General features: G+C 41.9%; 1 protein-coding gene across 1 annotated transcript in view; it reads right to left on the bottom strand.

The window, feature by feature from the left end:
- Positions 1–25,513, bottom strand: part of LOC309374807 (uncharacterized protein) — a 136,174-nt gene that overhangs the window by 5,335 nt on the left and 105,326 nt on the right. Inside the window, exons 5-10 of the mRNA XM_081919987.1 lie at positions 22,826–22,886; positions 20,757–20,896; positions 19,542–19,640; positions 9,818–10,015; positions 8,212–8,542; positions 996–1,160 (exon numbers count right to left, since the gene is read on the bottom strand). Coding sequence (XP_081776113.1) covers positions 996–1,160; positions 8,212–8,542; positions 9,818–10,015; positions 19,542–19,640; positions 20,757–20,896; positions 22,826–22,886 — 994 coding nt within the window. The remainder of the gene's footprint in view (positions 1–995; positions 1,161–8,211; positions 8,543–9,817; positions 10,016–19,541; positions 19,641–20,756; positions 20,897–22,825; positions 22,887–25,513) is intronic.

The raw sequence follows: 25,513 nt of genomic DNA, 5'->3' as shown, positions 1-25,513 counted from the left end.
ACGCTAGAAAAGTTAGTGTTTTGAAGACACATTATATTTCATAAAATTTGTGAATTGTTTTATAGACTATAAATTTAAAAGCTTCATAGAGTTTGGTGTAATCAGACAGAATTCTCGGTACAATTAATAATTTGGCAAGTGACCGTTCCATTTGGTCACATTAAATTTTATTTAGTTTAACAGTGTCTTTCTACACCACTCTCACCGAAGGGTAATGGCTTAGCACAGCAAGATATATTTCATGGCACATTTGGAAATTTTAGCAAAGGGTAAAAGAAACAACTATGGCAAATGCCAACCACTGTTAAGTATTACATCTGTATGGGGCTGCAACTGTGAATAAGAAACACCTTATTTTCTAACCATTCCTCAGGAATGGTTATTTAGTTTTTAATATAGGATATATTTTTAAAAGTCATGAAAGATACTGTTTCCATCTTCAAAGGGCTACAACTAGAAAAGGTACAGTCAATCCCTTTTCAGATCATTGTTACCGATTTTCACCACTGAAGACAGAACTCAGTCCAGTAAGCAAATCATAATAAAGTAAGTTAAATTTCAAATCTGCAATGCAGAAGCCACAATTTAAGAACATTCTCAATGAGTGTGTTCATGTGTCATGGTAAGCTATGGATCACATGGAGCTACCACATTGCTACAGGTAAGAAGGGCCAAGGCCTGGTCAGAATCTCAATGCAGAACTGCCTGGGAATCATATGTATACCATCTTGGGCTCCATGGTGGAAGAAAGGTAGGATATAAATGTAAGGGGGGGGGGGGAGAAACAAAACGACATACAAACACAGCCAGTGTTCATTTCTGCATTTTGAGTTGTTCTAAAACTCTACAAACTGCATATTTGCTCACTGAATTTATGTATGAATGCACCTGTGTACACAAACAAATAAACCCTGTCCATAACACGTGTCTTCAGATGTCCAGTTAGTACTCTTAACTGATCTACAAGCATCATAATCACATTTCACAGTTTTTACCTGGTAATGAAAAGACGAAGTGATCAGCAACTACATGGATGTATTTTTTCTTCTTAGCAAGAAGAACAGACACAAAGTAGAAAAAGTCTATAGGTGTTGCTCCGTGATAAAAAATAAATAGGACTGGTCCATCAGGTATTTTTTCTAGGCCGTGCACCTCATAACCTGTTAAGAAGAGAAGGGAAGGTTAACATTTGATATCAACTTTGCATTGCAAAAGCTTACTCAAAGAAGCACCAGAACTACAGTTGCAAATGACAGGCAAGCAAAGGCCACATCACAACTGGACATTCAATATGAAGGATTGAATACTTTCCTGGAAAGAAAGCCTCTTTTGAACTACTTTTTAATGTCCTCATAAATGACTGACTTGTCTGCCAGTTAGGTAACTGCTGACTTCTCTTTTGTTACTTTAGACAGAAGTTGCATTGCTCTTAAAAATGATATCTTGTATTGGACTAGCTTCTGTCAATGAAAAATAGTAAGAGCTTCTAATCTGGGTTATATGGTTACCTTGGGACACAAAGGTAACCACCGGGGGTTCATTTCAGTTTCTCCACCAGCATATGCTAAATTTCATAATCTTGTTTAGTTACTCTTCAATATACTTGTGCACTCTTTGATAAATGCAGTCAGTATCAATAAAGTCCATCTCCAAAGAAAACATTCCTGTTCTGTAAAGGAATTATAGTGTCCTGCCAAAATTGCAATGGCTTTTGTCCTTTTCAGATCATTGCTGCTGTTCCATTATCAAATATTAAGAATCTCATTCCATCTCTGCCTTGCTCCTGAGAAACATTTTCTGCAAGTAGAGTGGGCAATTGAAAAGATATCTGATCATTCCAATACAATTGGCTCCACCCCATAAAGCACATTTATGAAAATCTGTAGAGAAAATCCGCTTACAACATTACACTACCTTCAAAAGGAATTCTTCTGTTGATAAGGAATCTGTCCCATCTGACTCAAAAGATTTCACTGACTACTTCATGGGCACACCCTCTTCTTGAAAACACCTGCAAAGTGGGGGAATAACCACCTTTGTTGTTGCTGTTGCACAGAGGACCTGGAGCTGTAGACGCTAATCTTTAAGAACCACCTGCTCACATTTAGAGTTTCCAAGTCCAGGAATTGGAGAGACTGTTCTGAATGGGGTTGCACTGTACCTGAAAAAAGGTACATGGTTTGGGAGCTCTCCAAGATTTCAAAGCTGTCACTGGAAGTACAAGTAGCCTCAGTGGGAATAGTTACTCCTCACCAGCTATAGCAATTCATGGACTTGGACAGCAGGTCTCAGTAATCCACGCTCTGATAACCTCATGACTTGTTACTGCAATGCACTCTACGTGGGGCTCCCCTTAACTATCGTCTGGAAGATGCAGTTAGTGCAAAATGTGGTTGCCAGGCTCCTAAAAGGGGCAGCCAGATGGGATTCAAGTGATTCCAATCCTCAGAACTAGCTGACTGCATGCTACTGGGCCTATTTTAATGTGTTGTTACTGGTGTACAAAGCCCCAGATGACTTAGGAGCAAAGTACTCCTCCCAATACCTACTCTCCCAATGGGAGTGCTCTCCCAATACCTACAGGCCTGTGTTCCAAGATCCAACCAGTGGACTGGCTTATTGGTGGTGGTCTAAGGCAGTGGCCTTCTCAGTGGCAGCACCCTGAACATGGAACTCCCTCCCAAAGGAAATGTGGTTGTCCCCCACACTGTCACTATTCAGATACCAATTTTTAAAATGTTCACCTGGGGATTTGGGCCATAAACGGGCTATGGAATTTAGTCGTTCTGCTATTTCACTGCCTTTCCATGTTGATCATTTATAAGTTTTTAAATGTAGTGTACTGGTCTGAGCTTTTTTTTAGAAAGAATGGAATAAAATCGTTTCAGGTTAAGGCAAGGTAGGGTAAAATATTTAGAAATTTTTCTATGTTTATTGTGCTATACTCAAAATTGTTTACCAAGTCACCTGAGGCAAGATCTGAATACGGGAACTTCCCAACCTTCAGTTCATTGTTGCACAATCTAATTATAATTATGTTTCATCAAATAGGTAGGTTGAAACAGGGGTGGAGTGTCCCATTTTACTCGCTTAAGGAGAAACAGGAAGTGCCATCCTGGTGCCTCCAGCAATGGTGCCAATTTGAAGAAAAATCTCGCTGAAAATCAGTGTAAATGGCAGCGGTGGAGGCAGTGGGGCAGAAGGGGTGCCCATAAGGACACAGCCTTGGGGGCTTCTGCTGCCTGAGGCAGCAGTCTCACTCTGCTTAATGGCTGGACCAGCCCTGGGCTGCAAGACAGGTAAAGATAAATTCATGTGAACACCTGACTATTTAGCCAAATAGAAATGCTTAAGAATATCCAAGAACAATCATCAATCTGAGTTTAAGGAAAGGGTCATTCCATGTCATTTCAATGAGGTCATGTCACCCTCCGTCTCGGATGTTGATGAAATTTGAAACCCACTTAAATTTTTCCCTCCATCTCAAACGGTTTTAATTTTATAGTACTTCGAAGTTTTGTTAAATCTGCATTGTCTGTCTCTATTGAGACCCTCGGCATAAGATACCCTTGTGTACATTTCTTCTTCTTCTCCATAAACAAGTATAAGATTGAAATTTTACACAGAGCTCAATAAAATGATGACGATTTAAGAAAAAAATACACCAGCACTCAAAAGATTTTATAAATGCCTATTTTTAAAAAAATAAATACACTTGTAGCCTAGTTTTTTGGGTGGAAAAACTAGGTTTAGAAAATCCATAGCTATAATAACTTCAAATTTCCCAAAATTAAAACAAGTCTGCACTTTCAAAAAGAACCTATAATAACCAATATTATTTTAATTTTTAAGATATACAACTTTGTTTCATTAATTTTTTTCTATTACAGCTATGGATTGTAGGAAAGTTGTACGAAATGGCTACCCAGTAGCCATTTTCCCCCATGATGTCCAAAATACATAAATTTTTCATTACAAGCAATAAAATATCATAAATTTCATTCTTTGTCAAGAAAGAACATGTCTTTAAAATAATTTTCAACATCAAAAACTTGTGGTTACATCATGCCCACCCACTGTAAATTCGGGTTTTCTAAACCTAGTTTTTCACTTTTGGGTTGTCAATGTCATTTTATTCTGGGATCTGCCTTGGGTAGCTGTCTCAACCCCATTCCTTTCCAAGTTTTCCTGAAGAATCCTGGCCAAACCACTCTTCCATTACACTTTGCTAAAGGCTCTGCTTCATCCACTGTGGGTATTGTACAACTACTTTACAACAGTTGGTCCTGTGCTGTATTAAAAACTAAGTATGCTTTTTAAATTTGGATAATGAATTACCAGAGAAGCACAACCTGTTACCAAAGTTAGCTTCATATGAAATGACAGGCTTGCTTAAGCGCTTGAACTGGCTTGCTTAAGCCCTTACAGCTTATAGCGCCCAGAGAGTACAGAACAACCCTGTTATTTGGGGGGGGGGGCAAGGATACACGGCAACTTTTTGTTGCATGTCCTAATTGTTGTTCCTATTGACTTTCAGGTTCATCAACCTGTGCCACTAACACAGTATCAGTGGTCAGGTGAAAAGGGAGATGAATAACGGTCTATAAAACTGATGCTATCTAGGTTGTATACAACTACAAAGATCTGAACTCAGGAATAAGGGAGACCATAGAGATACATAAATAAAAGAGGTGGTCATATTCGGCAAAATAATATTTCACATTGCTAAGTACCAGCATAAAACATGTAAGCATCTGGCACAACAAATATTTCCTAGCACTGCTCTTATGGTACACTGACAGTAAGCTGCCTTAAGGTATACTATTGTATCCTGTGGCAGTGGTGACGAATCTATGAACTATGGACCAGATCAGACCCACAAGACAGCCTCACATGGCCCACCAAGGGCCTTTTCCCTTCTCCAGTCAAGTTAATGGAGAGATTGCTGTTGCCATTAAGTTGCACTGAGGACAAAGACAAAGGGTGCTGTCACCTGTAGAATTAATGAAGAGTTGCATTGGGGAAGAAAAAGAAAGGATCCCTGTATGTGCATGATTGTGGTGTGTGCCAGAGACAGAGATTCATTGGTGAACAAGTGCAGTGCAGTACAGTGCATGCAGGTGAACATGAATTTCTTTTTCTCTCCTCTGGTATCAAAGCCTCAAGCAGGTTGGTCAAAACTGAATGCAGTCCTTGGGTTTAAAGTGATTAGCTACCTTTGTCCTATGCCAGCCATTTACTGGGGACTATCAGGTTAAGAACAGAAGCAGACTGAATTTGTTACAGCATTTGCCTGATAATACACAACTTAATATTTGTATATATCAGTCCATTACAGGGACGCGGATGGTGCTGTGGGTTAAACCACAGAGCCTAGGACTTGCCGATCAGGTCGGTGGTTCAAATCCCCATGACAGGATGAGCTCCTGTTGCTCGGTCCCTGTTCCTGCCCACCTAGCAGTTCGAAAGCACATCAAAGTGCAAGTAGATAAATAGGTACCGCTCCAGTGGGAAGGTAAACAGCGTTTCCGTGCGCTGCTCTGATTCGCCAGAAGCGGCTTAGACATGCTGGCCACATGATCCGGAAGCTGTACGCGGGCTCCCTCAGCCAATAAAGTGAGATGAGCGTCGCAACCCCATTAATTATTTTTATTCTAATTCTTAAAAGTTGTAAAATGCCTTTTTCCATAAAGAGGGCTTCTCCCCACTTCCCTAAATGAAGGTGGATAATTGCTATAATTACACACTTGCTGAACTTGTTGGACTTTCCACAGTCATTCTTCCATCTTCCCCACTAGTTTTTCTGTACTCTTTCCTCTGGAGGTCCACATAATTGTGAAGCTTGGGATGGGGGAAGAGAATGACATAAAATGCTAGACCAGTATATTGGCAAAAGCATATATATGTGCCTTATTAGACTGATGGTTTAAGTCAGTGGTTCTCAAGCGGTGTGGCTTGCCACACTGGTGTGGCAGGAGAGGATGTCAATTGTGGCAGGAAGATTCAAGGACAATCAAAGATTCCAGTGAATCAAGAGGCAACACATGTGGGTGGTTCTTGCAGTTTGCCACTCTAATCCTGAATAACCAACTTTTAAGAATTTGGGTCACAGCATTTGTGGCTAAGAGGTTTTGCTGGCTTGAACAGAAATACAGAAGATTTCTATATCATGGCCTATGTCATGGACAGAAAAGTTCAGGCTCTTCAAATGTTAACTACAACCCCCATGATCCACACCCACAGCCCATGCTGGCTGGGGCTTAGAGAAGTTGCAAGTACAACCACAGCTGGAGGGCCACAGGTTCCTCTTTCCTGCCCTAATTGCATACTTTCCTTTATTTAACTATTTTCCTCCATATGACAGGTTAGGCTAGGCTAGGGCATTGATGGACACTGTGGAGCAAAATCTACCAGCAGATTTCTGGGGAATTTAAGTAGATTGGCAAGGATTCCCAAATCCCCAATTGTTTAGCAATGACTCCCACACCCACATTACTGTATAGTGCTGAAATGAAGCAGAAAGTGATGCATCAATGTGTGGAGGGACTGAAGAGTTCAGTTTTGTTCTGATGCTCAAAGTCACTGGGTTCACAATTTATTAAGTATTTGTGTCTGTTTGCACCTGGCTCTGGTTAATAGATCTTCAGGTTTTATTAGAAAAAAATGTAAATCCCACAAGCCTGAAGTCTGTCCTCCCCTGAGCTATGGGATATTTGAAGGATTAATTAGGCTGCTTAGGTTTTGAACAGAAATAAGTGTGAAGCTATTCATTATCATTTGCAAGGGAAGGAGCAGAAATACTGACTGAGGTTGGAACCCCATTTGTCTAGGAGTAAAGCCCCACTGAATTGAATGGGACTTGAATGGGAATGAGCAGACATAGTATTGCAGGCTTGAAACTACGTAACTGGTTTTCCTGGTCATCATGTAGTTTTTCAAGCAAAGAGACTTCTGACTATACTTTGCCACCAATTCCATTAGTCAGACTCAGAGGCAATCTCATGCTATTCATTTTCTTCTAAAATATACTTGCTACAATTAGCATACATTATTCAAGCAAAAAGAAGGGAAGAAGTCTAGCAACCATGCCTAGAAAGCCTTTAATTGTTTCATTATTGACTTTCACGGTATCTTTTAGAACCTTTTGTAAAAAATCCAATTTACTTATTAAAAAAAAAATTAACCTCACATCATTGGGCATATAAATTCAAAATATATTTAAATATTCACTCAGACTAAATCTGTCTTTCAAGGACAAACTACATCACCTGAATACAGTTGCTAAATATTAGTGCCTGTACAGCACAGGAAAGTAACAGACAATAAGTATGACATACCAGACTGGGAAACGATAGTTAAGGTAGTCTGAAGCAGAAGAAAAGTAGACAGAGTTCATTACGTGAAGTTCCTGTTTTCTTTGAAAGTTCACAGGAACACCTTGATTTCTGGCAGCTGGGAAGAAGGAAGGAAACCACTGATGCATCCCCATTATTGTCTGTTCTACAAGACTTCTCCCTAAAAAGAAGCTTGTCTAAAAAGCCTTGTAGTCCAAGATCTATAGTGAACAAGCTAAAGAGTTTATTGTTATATTGTCTTGAGAATCTCATGTACCCTCTTAGACTGGTGCAATTCTTGCTTAAAAGGAATGAATCACAACAGAATTCCACTTTCCTGTAGGAAAAGGCCTATGCATTCCTATGCACGCACCACGCATTCCTCATCAAAGAGGTGTGTGCACAAACACACATCTGGGTAATAGATGGTGCAAAATCAAAATGATTTTGTTTTTTGCTTCTTTTTACGATCTCCAGAAAGTCCACCTTGCACTCCAGTGAGGTTGGGAAATATATGGTGCAACTAGTTAGCAACGAACAACTCAGAAAGAGCTCCTTTAACATAAACCTTATCATTTGCCTCCCTCAAACATACGTGAATGTAAAATATAAAGCTACTTTCTACAGTGGAATAATTCCTCTTTAATCAAACAAATTTTTTTACAACGCACACACATTCTGAATATAGGAATGTGATTGATTAGGAAGTGGAATAAAAAAATACTGAACCTCTGAAACTGTAATAACAAAGTAGTTTATGCAGTGATACTGAAAAAAATGCTTGGGAAAGTTCTTCTGAAAACAAGTATAGGATTTTGTATCCTTATACTTGAAGACTATTTAGCTTATATCATCTACATAAGAAAAATGTACTTACCATTCCATATTCTTCCATGAACATACCACAAAGTTAACACTGCTAGTCTTGCACCATCCCAAAAATCATTTGAATAAACCTCTTTTAGGTGTGTCCGTAACTTGTAAATATGAAGAATAAAAATGCTGACATATACAAGAATGAGGATGAGTGCAGGAAGTAAAAATGCTACAAGCAATGGTGCAAAGAGCCATGTGAGGTAGACCAGGTAACTCAGATATTCGTCCAAGTGTTCGACTCCAGTCCATCCTTCCAGTATGTAAAGCAGACAAGTCAAGTAAGACATGGGCATATGCTCTGCACCACAGGATTCATTTCGGCCTATCATATTCTGTTTAAAAAGAAAACAAAACAAGTTTTTTAAAGTATATAAAGATCTGCATAGTATATTATAAAGAAGTGTTTGGAACTGACAGTTTGAATTTCTAGACAATTTTCACTAAAGACCAGAATACTCTTAAGTTGAATACAGACTGCTGTCATTGCCAAGTAAACACAACAATCAAGTTTGGGAGTGAAGCAACTAGGGAACCTGTAAGACTTGTCTACCCTCTGCTTCTTAAAGTCTATGAAGTGCAACGTATGGCAACAGATTCTTATCTCCCATGTAGCACTTTTACAATAGTAGAAAACAGGCTTTCAATGTTGTAAAATCCAAAGCCCATCTAAGATAGCTTTCTTTGTACAGGAGGGACTTTGTTCCAGACTTTATCTTGTGAACCTCCCTGAGATCTTTTAATGAAGGGAAGTATATATATCTAATAAACAACAACAATTTATGTATGGCTTTCTTCGGTTCTCTTGCTGTGTCCCAGCATCATCCTCTTTGTGTAGTGCAGTGACAAAGACAAGAGCAGCAAACTGAGTTCTATGATGGAAACCTGCTCCGTTTTAAAAAGGCTTCAGTGATCATCTTTGTTTGTTTAATTCACATGGGTTTACTAGGATACATTGACTAGATCTGTGTACCTGACAGAGATGGAGCCACAAATGTCTTTTTGATGAAATAACCACCTGTTTTTCAAAAAGAGCTATTGGTCCTTTGGGGGGCACTCATCATGTTTCAAAGTCTTTCTTTCAGCAATAAAGAGCTGAAAGAGCAATAAAGAGCAAGCAGACAAGTGAATATCCCACAAAAGGCACTCCAAATGCTCAAGTGCACACACAACAGCAACTCAGTGCACAGGGAGACACTTCTGCAAATTGATGACCGATAGCTGAATTGATAAACAGTTACAAATCAGGAAAGACCAGCTCCAATCTTTTCTCTCCTGGGTGGCTTCCACCAAATGGGAGCCGCGCTTTCCCAGCTGCACACCTGCAATATCTACCTGACATGGTGTTGTAAGAATTGCCGCGTGAAGCAGCCCCTACAACATTCGTAAAGCAAGGACTCAAGTCAGAATCAGTGAGAGAGCGCCAAAACCGGTACGGAGATGGGAAGTCCTGCGAGAAGTTGGGGAGAAAAGGCTGCCCATGTAAAGGGGGTGGAGGGGAAGGCGAGAAAGGAGCCAGGAATGGCTGCCCTCCCTCTGTCAACTCTCTTCCCCGCCCGAAGAGACAACTTGTTGCATCCTAACGAGGAGGAAGGGAAGACGGGCCTCACCTGTCTCGGAGAGGGAGGATGAGGCGGCGGCGGCAGCTGCAGAGACGCTTCACTCGGCGACAGAGCTCGGCCTTTTCTTCCTCTCCTGCCGCCCCCAAAGGGGCGGTATGGCAAGCGGCCACTCCTGGCAGATAGAACTTCACCGCTATCCCATGGTCCCGAGTGAGGACGCACCAAAAGAGGACAGCGTGCTCTTCGCTAAGCTTAGGGCCGCTGCTCCACCCGGACCCATTGAGTAGGAGGACAGGTGCCTGAACAAGTCAGAGAAGGCGGCTTCCGGGAAATGCGCCATAGAGAAAAGAAAGGCTAGAGGGACGCGTAACAGTGACTGGGTAGAGGGTTTGCGGCTGCGCGTCGGAAGCCTTTAAAAAAACAAACGCCAATCTCCCGTCTCGCCCAGAGGGAAGGGAGGACGTGTATGGCCGCTTCCAAACAAGAAAGGCAGCTGCAGAGGCTGTTGTAGCTCACATCTTATTTAGTACTAATCTAAAAAGGGAAATCTAAAACAACCCTGCCAAGGCAAATGCATAAATCCCCTTATTATCATTATTGTTAACAATGTGCAGTAATTTGTTGCCCGCCGTTCACCCTGAAGTCCCAGGGCACTTTAAAAATGCAAAGCACGGAAAGCAATTTAAAATCACAATTCCAAAAAAGGATGGTTCCTAAAAATATTTGTTTAAAATTCTTTAAAAGTAAGGAACCTGAACATCTGAGAAGGCTTTGGATCTGACCGCAGCACACCCATGGAACACATTGTCTTGGCCTCTACTGCCACCAAGAGATCAATGCCTGCAGATGTAATATCCTTGCTCTCAACTGTCAGAGGGACACTTTTACCCATTCCAGCCCCCTTTAGATGGCATTCAGCAGGGGTTGGAATTAATTTGTCACTCTCAAATATTTATTTTCTGATTTATCAGTACTGTAAATTGCTTAGTGTCTGGACAAAGTTGAAAAGTGGATTGTAGCAAACCAAATGAAATCGAATTCAGGTAAGACTATGGCGCTGTGGTCTAAACCACTGAGCCTCTTGGGCTTGCTGATCAGAAGGTCAGCAGTTTGAATCCCCATGACGGGCTGAGCTCCTGTTGCTCGGTCCCAGCTCCTGCCAACCTAGCAGTTCGAAAGCATGCCAAAAAGTGCAAATAGATAAATAGGTACCACTCCGGCGGGTAGGTAAACGGCATTTCCATGCGCTGCTCTGGTTTTGGTGTTCCGTTGCACCAGAAGTGGTTTAGTCATACTGGCCACATGACCCAGAAAAACTGCAGACAAATGTCGGCTCCCTTGGCTTGTTAAGCGAGATGAACGCCACAACCCCAGAGCCATCTGTGACTGGACTTAACTGACAGGGATCCTTTACCTTTTAAGACTATTGTTGGCACCAATCTGTCTTGAGAGACAGTGAAAGAGAGGAGAGATATAGCACCTGCTGTGGCTGTAGGAGAGATATGTTTTATTGCAGCTGGGGAAGATGAAGGTGTCTCGCTTCACTGTTACAGATGCACCATAGCATTTCTTCTATCTGCATTCCTCTCAGTAGTACCGGTAATTTCTCCTCTGGTCACAGGTGTGAATACATGACTTGGCTGTCTCCTTCTCTCCAGGCTCTGCAGTCATCTGCAAGGGTTTCCCACACAGTGGGGTTAACGTTGCCAGCCTTCATGTCATGTTTGTAGACATATTTATACCTGAATTCAGATATGGCTAAACACAACAATAAGTATTTACAAGTGCTTGAATCACTTTACAGACATTATCCTCTGAATTCCATATCACATTCTATGATGGGATACAGTGATACCTCTGAATGGGAACGGGATCCGTTCCAGAGCCCTGTTCGCATCCTGAAGCGAACGCAACCCGCGCCTGCGCATGTACAGGTCTCAATCGCCGCTTCCGTGTGTGACATCATTTTGAGCGTCTGGACATGCACGAGTGGCGAAACCCATAAGTAACACGTTCTATTACTTCCGGGTCGCCGTGGAGTGTAACCTGAAAACGCTCAACCCGAAGCTACTTCAACCTGAGGTATGACTGTTCTGACCTCACATTGCAAAGAAACAGTACCGGGACAGAGAGTTACAGTCATATCTCGGGTTACAGACACTTCAGGTTGCGTGTTTTTGGGTTGCACACCACGCCGAACCCGGACGTACCGGAACAGGTTACTTCCGGATTTCAGTGCAAGCGCAGAAGCGCTAAATCGCGTTTTGCACAGAAGCTCCAAATCATGACCCGCACGTGCGCAGATGTGGCGCTGTGGGTTGCGAACATGCCTCCTGCACAGATCACGTTCGCAACCCGAGCGTCCACTGTACTGGTTTCCCCAAGATGACCTAGTAGATGCTCCATGAAAGGAAAGATTTGAGCTATGGCAGGCGTAGGCAAACTTGGCCCTTCAGATGTTTGGGGACTACCATTCCCATCATCCTTGACCACTGGTCCTGTTAGCTAGGGATGATGGGAGTTGTAGTCCCAAAACATCTGGAGGGCCGAGTTTGCCTATGCCTAAGCTATGGGTTTTACAGGTAGCATCACAACAGTTTTTTTAGGCTAGAGTACAAAGTGAAGCAAAAGTATTCATAAAAACCTGGTAAGAGAGACTACATTAAAATTCCTTGTATATTGTTAGATGCAACAATCATACATGCATGCATTTTGCACTGTGTACTCACAGCAAGGCTTGTGCACATTACACATTTTGCAAACTACTTCTTATATAGACTGTTTTCCATGTAGCAAGTTTGCCACACAGTGGTCCTCACAGGTCTGTTTCTTCACTGGCCTTCTGGAAACAAAGCTGTACTTAGAACTCCACCTTGTGGTGATTTATCTGCTCCATCTAATGAAAAGATATAGGGTGGAATTCAATACAGTACTGTGCTCTTTCAGTCATTCTATCTGTGCAAGCATTCCATGACACCCAGTAGAATTATCCCTCCTCTCTTCTCCCTGAAATTAACAGAAAGGCAGTGGTGGTGGTTAGGAATACCCCCAGAACATTAGATGAAGCAGATGAACAGAGTTCTATGTATAGCTTTTTGCAGGACATCTGTCACTTAGGGCCACTGATTCTGTGCCTACATGGAGGCACAGAAAATAGGTAGGAATTTACCCAGGAAAATAGGTAAATTGAAGTCACTTTGTATGACCAGGGCCGGATTTAGGTTTGATGAGGCCCTAAGCTACTGAAGGTAACAGGGTCCTTTGTCAACAACAAATTGTCGCTGTTTTTTGTGTTGAATATATGCTATATGGTAATTTATGGACCTAACAGGTATCTAAAGCCATTTGCACATAACAAAATATGTATTTTATCAAATTAACTGTTGAACTGAAATACAATTAAGAAGTATATTAATAGTGAAATGCAATTAAGAAGAAGTATATTAATAGTGAAATAATTATTAAGCTCTAACTGTATGTAGGTTTTTATTTTATTTGTTTTTTTATCTTATATTTTGGAAATGTACATCCAGGGTTTTTTTCCCTTTAAATTTTTTGGGGGCCTCCAAGAGAGTGGGACCCTAAGCAATAGCTTGTTTAGCTTATACGTAAATCCGGCACTGTGTATGGCGTATGAAATCCGTGTGTTTATTTTGCATAGGTGCATTGGGACAATCATGAACATCCTGGAGTAGAACAAACAAGTTAGGGCCATGCTGAATCACAATTTCACAAAGGAGGAGAATTAAGGATTAGGAAATGCTTGTTCCTCAAGTACAGTATTGTTACATTCTGGGGCTAGATCAGTGGCATACCATGGGGGTCTCAGATTCAAGCGGCGCCCTGTGCAAAGCCAAAATCCACATCCCCCTGCCTCTCACCTCCCAGTTACTGTACTTCATAGTTGCGGCGCCCACTGTGGTGCCCTTGAGGCTTCATGAACCAGTTGTGTTCCCCTAAATCTGCCTCTGGCTAGATGTTCAGCTTTGAATTGCTACAGCTCAGTGCAATGGTTCTCAATTAGCTAATTACTGAGGACCTACTATTTTTCAAAAGCCAAGCCACGGACCCCCTACTTTTGAAAATTTTGATAACTCTATAGTAGTTACCTGTGCAAAGCAATTTTTTGAAGAAAAGTTGGGGTGGCCCCTAATAAGCAAAGGATTTTAGGTATACTAAAAAGCAGACCATAAAATTTGTGATATTACCACAAAATGCCTATCTCCAGACAGTAGGAAAAACTTGTCTCCATTGCTCCACTACAACTGAATAAACAAACAAACAATTGTGTCCCTAACTTGCCAGTGTTTTATATGCAGAAGGCTATTTATATGAGAGAGTATTCAAACATGTTATTTCCTACTTGTAATCTGAGATGGTACATTTTAGCAAAACTTTGTAGCATATGGTTCTGCTGACTGAGGGATCTTGCACCTTCAAGACATAGGTGAAGGCCTGGTCAGGGCTTGATAAAGTATTGGTGAAGACTGAGTAGAAAACAGCTGGAATTTTGTAATGTTGGTAGTAGTAGTAGTAGTAGTAACAACAACAACAACTTATTTAGTCCTTCTGTGCCCAGGTTTCATCTCTGGCTTAAAGAGATTAATTAGTCAAATACAGTACTTATTTGGAGTGAGGTTTTTATCATTGCTGATTACCCGATAAGAACGAACTGTTGAATTTATTAGGATTCTGCCGTATATCTGTTTCCTCCCACCCAAAATGTATCTACATAGCTTCCCACAGAAAACAAGGGGAAAAAATCCACACAGGCTGCCTTTTGCACTACGTAGAATATCACAATGTTGCAAATAAAGTATTGCCCAGCCCTAGCACAAAATTAAATCATCAGAGAGGAAGCTATTGTGCTAAACTTGGCAATTTGCTTAGGTATTTCCCCTATTGGACTTCCAAGATGAGACATGAATCCGAAACTCATAAGCCAAGAGTCACTTGAAACCCAACCTAGAATAGGGTTACCAGATTTCCCCGTTTCCCAGGGACAGCCCCCAGATTTGTAAATAAGTCCCCGGACAAATTCCATCCCTGGAATGTCCCCGGATTTCATCTAATGTCCCTGGGAAATGCAGCAGCAGCTGTCTCAGCAGCCCAGAGCAGTTGGCTCTGGCTGGCTTCAGGAGCTGCTCGGAAGTCCCTATATGATGGTGGTGCAGGGGCTCTTAAGATGCTGCCTCCACCTTCCCTGACCCTAGCAACTAAGCTGTGAAGGGAGGTTTCATGCTGCCTATTGGAGCAGCCTCCCAACTCCTCCTTGCGTGCAAGCAGTGGCGGGGGGGGGGATTGCTCAGTTAGGCAATGGGAAGCCTCCCTTCCCAGCTGAGGGATCCTCGCCCCCTCCTGCTTGCACGCAGGTAGGAATGGGATTGGGGCTGCTCCAGTGAGAAGGGAGGCATTGCGCTGGCCGAGCCTTGCTGCCACTCTCGGCCCTCCTCTGTTTTCCATGCCTGACCCACCGCACACCACTTCCCCACCACCACCACCACCGAAGAACCAACAACTCAGGGGCTGCCCAGGCTCATGGATCATGGAGAAAGGAGATAGAAGCCTTGGAGGAAGGGGAAATGTGGCAGTTGAGGTCAAGGCAGTGGCCGCCCCTCTGCCACCGCCATCGGAGCAGCATCAACGTCCCAAATGTGATTTATTTATTTATTTAAAGTGTCCACGGATTCATTGAAAAAAAATCTGATAACCTTAACCTAGAAGCAGTGGAAGAGTCCTCTAAACTTGATAGTCATTGAAAACAAGTAGAACAGGGGTCGGCAAAGTACAGTCCCCCGGGGCGGATCAGGCCCGTCTGGGTCCTAAATCCACCCCCCCTGGCCATTTAAGAACCCTCAACAAAGCCGAGACTCCCGGCAATCGCGACAGTGGGAAGAGGCCGAGTGGCGGGGGCTCTGCCAATCGAATGCCGTGCCTGGTTTACCTCAGTGGTGTTTGATTGGTAGAGACCTCCCCGCGCCGCGCTGAGGTAAACCAGGCATGGCATTTGATTGGCAGAGCCCCCGCCACTCGGCCTCTTCCTCCTGTCACTGCCACCCCTATAGTGCTCCTGTGGACCAGGGAGCGGAGCAGACGAGCTCACTCTGCCTACCTGCTACACAAGAAGCGGTGGTGGCGGCAGCCCCTGGAAAGGTAAGCGCAGTGCCCTCTTTCTCTAAGCAGAGGTTGAGTGATCCGTGGATCATTATTGTGGCTTTCATTGTGTAATTACCAAGATAAGCAAGGCCCTGGCAGGGGATGGTGTCACGGACCCCTAATTGGGAACCACTGATCTTGTGTTATAGAATAAGTTGACCTATTGTGCAGACAGCTGGGGTCTGGGAGTAAGTGAACAGGAAACTGTTCATTTAGTCCTGAACCCAAGGCTGCCTCTAGATTTCTGGGGTTTCTTGGGCACAAAGTATCATTGGGCCCCTTGCTTCCTGAATTGAAACCTCACCTCGTTCATGGCCCTCTTTAAGGTCAAAAATCTTGACCAACAGACTAACCTCCTATGCCAAAGAAAAATACAAACTTTTTAATTTTATTGGTTGCCCTTTTTGTATATAGCATTGCTTACTTGGAAATAAACAGAAAATACACATACCCATATTTTTCGCTCTGTAAGACACACTTTTTTCTTCCTAAAAAGTAAGGGGAAATGTCTGTGCGTCTTATGGAGTGAATGCGTGGTCCCTGGAGCCGAATTGCCCAGGGGCGAAAAGGAGATCATGGTGTTGTTTTTTGAAAGAGGGAAGTGGGTGTTGAAACAAAGCCACTGATCGCAAGTGATCGGAAGCGAGATAAGGGATGCTAGCAATAAAGGAGGCTGCCTGAGAGGGGGGAGGTAAAAGCCCATGGATCCTCAGGATTTTTACAATGAGTCACCCCAAATTCACCATCAGATCACATAGCATGTCCATGGCTATAGCCTGCACCAAAAAAATCACACACCCACTGTTGCATGGGGCCGCAATGGCGCAAAAACATGGTTACAAAGCACGGATCCACATGGATCCTCAGGATTTTTGCATTGGGCTACTCCAAACTCACCGTCAAATCACATGTTTGTGGCGACAGCATGAACCACAAAAATCATACATCCACTGTTTCGTTCAGAATTTTTTTTTCTCTTGTTTTCTTCTGAAAACTAGGTGCGTCTTATGGTCAGATGCATCTTATGGAGCAAAAATACGGTATATCTTTTAAAAAGCAGTCAGAACGAAACCCTCATTTCTATGTATTGCAACAAAGCTGAAAAGTGACGTTGATATCTATTGATACTTACAATGATCACTAAGGTGTGCCTATTTAATGTATATGTCAGTTATAATTATCACTGACAATAAATTTTTACATCATATTGCTTTCCACCCTTGAAACATGCTCCACACACCCACAATTTTTCTCAGGATCCAGACTTAATTTCTTTACAGAAAAAGAAATAACATCTATATATTCTCAGTTCTTACCTGCAAATATTTATGTCCACAAAACCACCGTGGTAGAGCTAAAAAAATTATGCAACGGTGATGTGTTAAAAGGCTTTCCTCATCCGATAATAGAAAGCATGTCTGCTTTTGAGTTTTAACTGCGATCTTGTTCCAGAAAAAGAAAAACAGTATTCTGAGAGCACAGATGAAGGCGCAATACAAATGTTTCAAAATCACTTCGGGGGGGGGGGACCCCTTCTACAATCTTTAGTATATTGGTTGCTCACCAGAAAAATCCAGCGTGTTTGAGTTTGACCAGAACTTGAAAAAATAAATCTTAAAAAACAAACAAACCACATCTCTAATTTTTACCAGCAATTAATACATTTTCAGTCAGTGATAGAAACCCCCCTGAAAATCTGCTCAGAGGCAGAAGGGAGTAAGCAGTAATTGTTCCCTACCACCACAAAACAACTACCCTTCATAAATTTATATAATAGGACTAACAGTCAAGAGTTATTAGCGTTCTGCAAGTTTCCTATCCAAGGAGCTAGTTTGTCATGAATATTAGCATTTCTAATGCCTTTTATCTGAACAACCAACCTCTGAGTAGCCTGCTCTTCCAGTTTACAGAGAATCTGAGGGTATTAAACACAACTCACCACTGATTCAAAGGGCAAGGCAGCCAGTGATAAAAAGATTTCTGTAGGAATAGGTATACCAGTAGCAGAGCAGAGATTTTCCCTCTTCTCGATGTGTTGACCACTTTGTGCCACATCCTGGACTGATGTGTTCAGCAATGGGCGGGCAGGCACTTTTTGAATGGGAGGAGGAGGTAAGCTCAGTTCTCACGTGGCAGCTGCTATTTGCAGCGCCTGCCACTGCCAATATGCAATAGCATTTGGGCTGTTGCATGTCAGGTGATTTGATGGTTGGCAACCACCATGGCTGGCAACCAATAAGCTCACACTCAAAAGCACAGGTACTGTGCCTCCTACCCAGCATATCTAACTCTGGCCATGGCCTCAGTATTTTCTTAGGACAGCTTTGTATAGGCATGCATCTCAACTGCATGCTGGCTTCCCTTGGGCATCTGTGAATAAAGGATCCTGTACCAGAAGGGCTTCATTTTTTAATCCAGCAAGGCTCATGTTTTTTAGACTTCCAAACCCACCCCTCCACACATATCCCTCCTGCTAAGGGTTCCTTTTAAATGCATAAGGCATAAAATGACATTCTTGTGCGCGCGCACACACACACACACACACTTTCTTAGAACACACATCCTCACATGTACATAAACCCTTTCATCAAATTGAAAAATGGATAACTGAATCATGAAAATACAAAATTTTATATACCGAATTTTCGACCCATAGGACGCACCTTTTCCCCTCCAAAAATGAAGGGAAAATGTGTGTGCACCCTATGGGGCGAATGCAGGCTTTCGCTGAAGCCTGGAGAGCAAGAGCGGTCGGTGTGCACCGACCCCTCTCGCTCTCCAGGATTCGCGCAGATCTCCGCAAGCGGTGGGAGCCCGAGCCAGGCTCCCACGGCTTGCGGAGAGTTGCCTGCATGCCGAAGGCTGGGCGCGCCGAGCTCAGCGCGCCCAGACTTCGTACAGCTCTCTGCAAGGCGCGATAGCCCTGCGCTGGGCTCCCACAGCTTGCAGAGAGTTGCCTGCATGCCAAAGGCTGGGCGCAGCTCTCCGCAAGGCGTGGGAGCCCGGCGCTGGGCTCCCGCGGCTTGCGGAGAGTTGCCTGTTCTGGGGGCTGGGGTCGGGGGAAGCTTGGGCTTCCCCCACCCCAGCCCCGCGCCTGGGGAAAAAAATTATTTCCCCCCCAAAAAACTAGGTGCGCCTTATGGGACGGTGCATCCTATAGGGCGAAAAATATGGTATTTAAGTCTAAAACTCTGGCCAGGTGTTACCTCAAAACTGGGGATTTTTGTGGAAAAAGAATAGAAGAAGTGTAAATGGAAGGGCTTTAAAAAAATCAGGATGGAAAACCACAGTTAACACAACAGGAAATGGAAGATATGGAACTGGGTGCACATTAATGAAATCATAACGAGAAAAGAACTATGAAATATTATTTTGATATATGGTCACAGATGAGAGACTTTGTGTGGACACAGACCAAATTTTTTTCCTTTTTTTTATTAAATATTTTATTGGGTTACAAAAGTACATAAATCATCTCTGTTTTCAGTACATAAAGTCCTTTTGCAGATCATTTATACTCAATGTTAATGTGGAGGAATTGTTGACGTTAGAGACAAAGTTTATATATTTGATTAGAGAAAAAACTGCTGAAATTTACTAATAATTCAATTCAGGGTTTTTTCTTCTCTTTGTGAAATCTTTCCATTAAAGCATCATAGATGTTTCCAGGAATTTGCTGGTGTCTTTGAATTAATGCCTGGAGTGCTGCCTTGCTCTGAAAATGAGGAAAAGAGGGGAAAGTTATGCATCTCACTACTACAGCTCCATGGGCAAGTACTGTAAATTAATCCACCTGAAAAATTATACTGAAATGCATATGAAGTCTACAAATCTATATACAAACAACGATTCCTCATTTGAACTCCTTCAGCTCATGGGGATGACGACTAGGATCTGGCCTCACCCTAATTCAGGGGTATCCAATGCCCTCCAGAAGTTATTGGATTGCAACTCTCAGCACCAGCCAGTTTAGCCAGTGAGTAGAGATTATGGCAATTGTAGTCAAGTAGCATGCCTAACTGATAACCTTATTACAGGCTATTAAACATGAACATCAATATTGTATCATATACTGTCCAGTGTCATAGGAACTGAGTAGAATAAGCCACATTGAACTAATGCTATTTAAAACAATAACACTATCTGTTTGTTTATTTATTTATTTAAAAAACACCATCTCAAGTTTCTCTAATCAATAAGTATTTGAAAGTTCAACACATTTTGATTTGCAAATAACGTATGCATTCTCAGGAGCTAAAAATGAGGGTCAACCTAATCTTTGTCAAGTCACCATACATACACACACACACACACACACACACACACAAACTGTTCATCAAGAACAAAATAAATGCCTTGCTTGATCAGACCAACTTTCCTTGCTAGAAAATCATAGCAACCAGCACTAGGTACTAGATGCCCAGGTGACAGATCATGGTCAGTTTCAATTTTCTACCCACTCCTGACATAAACCTTGTGACAGATTCTCTCTGTTCAAACAAATATAGATATTATTTTCAAACAAATAAAAGGCTGCAATAGTCATGTACAAATAAAACTAGAATTCTAGGACTTGAGCCTATGTTTAATAATGCTCTAACCTCCAAATGGCTTAGCAATATAGTTCTAAAGGTGACAATACTGCATTGCAGCCTACATGTTTTTAGAAAAACGCTTTCTCTTTTCAAACTGTTTTAATAGAGGGCTTAGTAAATGTATTACCAGCTATTAAAGCTAACAACTCATTTCTCTTAAATAGGAATATTTTGAGTGCACATTTATGATGAAACAGTATTGCTGGTGTTTTATATTGGTTTAGCAGAAAACATACCTTTGTTGCTAACTCTGGAGCTGTTATATTTGGATCATATGGAATGGGTTTACCAATATATGTACGGAATTTGACTGGAAATCCACCATATGGAGGAAGGAAAGGCACCCGAATAGATTCAAAACACCACTTAGAGAATCCTTTTTAAAATCCAGAGGGCAAAAAAGAAACAAGCAAGATATCAGTTTTCTTTCGGTTAAAAAAAATGTGAGTGCCCTTTATGTTGGGGGGGAAAAATAAGGAAAATCATTTTTTTTAATCTAAAAATTCTTTTCACTAGGATCAGTCCATTGCTCCACTGCTGGGATACATATATTGATGTACTCTGATTACAAGGGTTTTGTTGTTTACTTCAATGAGCACACAAAAGCATCCTGTTGGAAGTTACTGAGGGAGTCCTTGTGGATTTGAATTCACTGCTGTGCCTGCACCCAGAAAGACTTCTAATTAAGGTTTGCAGCTTCCATTGCAGATCAAGAAAGTAGCTCTTCAGAAATTAAAACAACATCTGTTGGTAAATATGCAGCATTGTACATATGTGAAGGGTTCTGCATGCATGAGACCATTTTCTGAATTCAATGTTTTTGGGATATCCATATGTACATTCATTTTTAATCTGAATCTTATCAATCCTATTCCAAAGGCACACGTTTATACACATCTTTAATACTTTTGTACATTCAAATCATGTATGTTTAAGCTCAAAAAGCTATAAAGCATGGGTAGGCAAACTAAGGCCCAGGGGCCGGATCCGGCCCAATCACCTAAATCCAACCGGCAGACGGTCCGGGAATCAGTGTGTTTTTACATGAGTAGAATGTGTACTTTTATTTAAAATGCATCTCTGGGTTATTTGTGGGGCATAGGAATTCGTTCATTACTATTTTTCAAAATATAGTCCAGCCTCCCACAAGGTCAGAGGGACAGGGGACCGGCCCCCTGCAGAAAAAGGTTTTCTGACCCCTGCTATAAAGGTTTTAGCTAGAGCTTTAATTGATACTAAACTCTTCAAAGCTATACTCCGCTGAGATCAATAGCAGTACTACTATTTAGCTCTTGCCACATTCCAGTCCCGTATCACATAAGGTAAAAGGGAATTTGCTTTTTCAGAAGGAGAGAGAATGAGCTATCTTTCTCCAAAGTGTTTGGGCTCTGCCTCTTTCAAGTAACGAGGTAAAGCAGGCAGAAGCCAACTTTGTTGCTTTTCAGAGTTTTTAGTTTAAAAATAAAGGTGTAAAACAAGAGAGCCCCCCCCCCAACTTTTTAAGGGAATTACCCACTAATTTCCTCTGCTCTCTGTGCATCCATGGGTACTAGGTGCTATGAGATGAGGTTTTTGTGGCTGCTGAGGTAATGCAAAAGATGGCCAACCAGCTGGCTCCCTTACTCAGCGGTTCATTCCCTGCTTAGGACAAAGGAGGGAAAGAGAACCTATTGGCCACTTTGTATTGAGGCTGGCTTGTTCCCTGCAAGTGTGGGCTGGCAGAAGGAGGCAGAAAGCCACTTGAGCACTTGGCTTCTGCCCCAAGAAATCACCTTTCTCAGCTGTGAGGAGAAAGTGGTGGAGCCATGCAGTATATTCTGCTTATTCTCTTTCCTGAGAAGAATGTTTCTGCATTGAACACCTTCGGATTAAAGGGAAGCGAAAAGAAAACACTGGCTGTTATCTTCTTCTGGTGAGCTCAACAGTGAGGTCCAGGGTGGTTGGAAAAGCTTCCTAGCCCTGCCTGTGTTATCCTGACCAATTGACTCTGCCCATAGCCAAGATGTGATGACTCCCAGTACTTAAGGAGAAGGAATAGTTTTTTAAGATTTTAAGTTAAAACTAGAAGTCCACATTAGTACCAAAATTAAAACAAATGTCCAGACCCACCATGAAGCTCCTAGCATGCATGTGAGCTTGCTGCTCCAACAAACGCATTAGCAAAAGCTTCCCCACTCTGTTTAATGAACAGGATTTATTTTCATGTGTAAGGAAGTGCTATGCAAGTCTTTTGAAGCAGGCACTGAGCTGCAGGCTGGAGAGCACAACATTTTAAAAGTACAAGCTAAATATCTGCATGCCTTACTTGTTCGTCCAAAGATCCTAAATCCTTCCCGAACATTTTGTGTATGCATTGGAATGATGGGCTAAGGGAGGAGAGAAAAGATGATAGTTTAAGTTAGCATATTTAAAGTTCAGTCTTTATCTTGAGAATAAATATACACACAGGTAGCTGATGCTACCAGAAAGGAATTCTGTAAGTTCCCACCCAGCTGGCAAACCACTCTTACAGTCTACCTTGGCTCCAAAATATATTTGACCTGGCAATATATTGCGAATAATAATGTGTGTGTGTGTGTGTGTGCGCGCGCGCGCGTGCATGCGCTACGCAAAAATCACAATGCAGGGGAAATCATGAAGCCTTTACATAGCTTCATCCTTATTTCATACATTGTGATAGATCAGTATATAACAAATGTTTAGCTGGTGAAATATCACAATATTGAAAACCAGATATTGCTCAGTCCTACTTGGTACCATACTAGTAGCCAGTGGCTTCCTCAGCACAAGTGTTAGATGCCAGCAACCAGGCTCTAGAAATCTGCACTTGCTGCAATTTCTGAACCAACCTCAAGGGTAGTCCTACAAATAGTGCATTACAATATTATATAGTCAAAATTGCCAATGTTTGAAAATTGTAGTCAAGCTATCCCAATTCAGGAACGGTCACAGACAACAGACCAACAGAAGTGGATAAAAATCACTCCTACCCTAGCTGGATCTTGAAGTACCCCCCAGAATATGTAGCAGAACTGCAACCCTATCCAAAACACAACCAGTCTCCCAAACACAGGAACGGCTCACCCACAGTGCTTCTGTCTTGTCAGGATTTAAGCTCAACTTATTGACCCTTTTCGGAGTCTTGTTTTACTCTCCTCACCAAAAGTTCTACTTTCCCTTCTCTTTTTTATTCTTCTTCCCCTTCTAAAGCTTCTATAAACTGCACATTGAGGCTCAAAGACATGATATGGCATGTTGCAAGTTCCCTCGTTCTGCAAAGGTTGGCAAAGAGGTTGCAAAACTTGCTAATGTGATGACAACACATGAAACTTGCTTTGCTAGACTAGATAAAGGAGCAGGAATAATATCCTGCCCTCTTCATGTGGGTGGGGAGCCTTGGCTCTTTTGGTCAGGTAATGCATGTTCCTAAGGTAGACATTTTATGTAACCATTTGTCATATGAAGACCATGCCGTAGATATGTGACAATCTGACTGCTGTTTTTGGAGCACCAACATGCTTCAACAAATTCCCTGCAAAACATTGCATATGTTGTGCTTTGCCTGACTTTACACTTACCTTGGAAGGCATGTTGCCTCAAGCTTGAGTGATTCTTTGTGATGTTATACTAGCCAAAAAATCCCTTACTTTGGGACATTTTCTTAACTCATATTAGTTGGTGTCACCATGTATATATTGTATGTTATCTGATTGTAAATTAAGATACAATTCAGTAGTGATATAAAAGTGTTGTAATCATATTATTAGCCTATTGTGTTGCTTTTGGATTGTCAGATTGTTTTGTTTGCAGCACAGGGGATTTTTGTTGTTTATAAATATGTGAAAAATAGGGAAATGGTGAACAGCTTGGGCCTTTTTTTACAGGTCATATATTATTTTCAGAAACAAATGCCTGCATCCTCCCAGGCTACTCTGTTAGTTGAGGCTATGGCAACAAGAAATCAGCTAAGATGGCAATGCAAGACTTTCGAGAGCTAAAAGATAGAGAAGGTAGCATGTACAGTGAATGCTGGATATCCTGAGACAGACTGTCATTTTTAATAGAACTGATGACACACAAACATTCCCCATGGCAAATTAGCAAACACCTCTTTTGTAGTGTGGCTTTCTCAAGTTTTGAAGCAAGTTTTGCAAAACTGGTAAAACTTAACATCAGTGGCTGAAGTGTACATGATACCTTTATTTGTTATAACCTGTGCTCTCTTTAACGAAAAATCTTCTCTCCATTCTAACTTGATACTATTATTTATTATTATCTATGAAATTTCTATACTGTCCATCCAAAGATCACAGGGCGGTTTACAATACAGTGGACGCTCGGGTTGCAAACGTGAAAAGTGCAGGGGGCACCTTCGCAACCCACAGCGTTCACAACCTGCAGCGCCGCGTTTGCACTTGTGAGGCTCGCAATTCGCCACTTCTGCACATGCGCAAAGCATGATCTAGTGCCTCTGTGCATGCGCGAGCGCCGAAACCCGGAAGTAACCCATTCCGGTACTTCTGGGTTCGGCGCGGTGCGCAACCCGAAAATGCACAACCTGAAGCGCCTGTAACCCGAGGTATGAATGTACAAATACTACTAGGCTTCATGTTTCAACATACTTTTTTTAAAAAAACAAGAATCAATCTTTTAATTATGAAATGGAAATATCCTTTAAAAATATGATGATCTTTGTCTATCGGGTAGTTGTAATTTTCTAGATTCAGTCAATATTAGCACTTCCTGACTTTCAAGAGCAGAAGACTTAGCACTTCTTGAAGCAGAAAAATACTTTTTAAAGATGCTTAATTTTCCACATGTCTGGATTTAATTTGAATTTCTAGTGTGCCACTATTTGACTCTGAAATGTACAGAACAGCTGTGTGTAGGACCAGGAGGATGTGGCCTTCCATATGTTGATGGTCTGCAACTCCCAACCACCCTGACCTCTGACCATGCAGGGTGGGGCTTGTAGAAGTTAGAATTCAACTAA

Source organism: Podarcis melisellensis (genome assembly GCF_964234715.1).
Source record: "Podarcis melisellensis genome assembly, chromosome: 7".
Taxonomy (NCBI): domain Eukaryota; kingdom Metazoa; phylum Chordata; class Lepidosauria; order Squamata; family Lacertidae; genus Podarcis; species Podarcis melisellensis.
The sequence above is the reverse complement of the archived record's forward strand: the minus strand, read 5'-3'. Positions and strand labels throughout refer to the sequence as shown.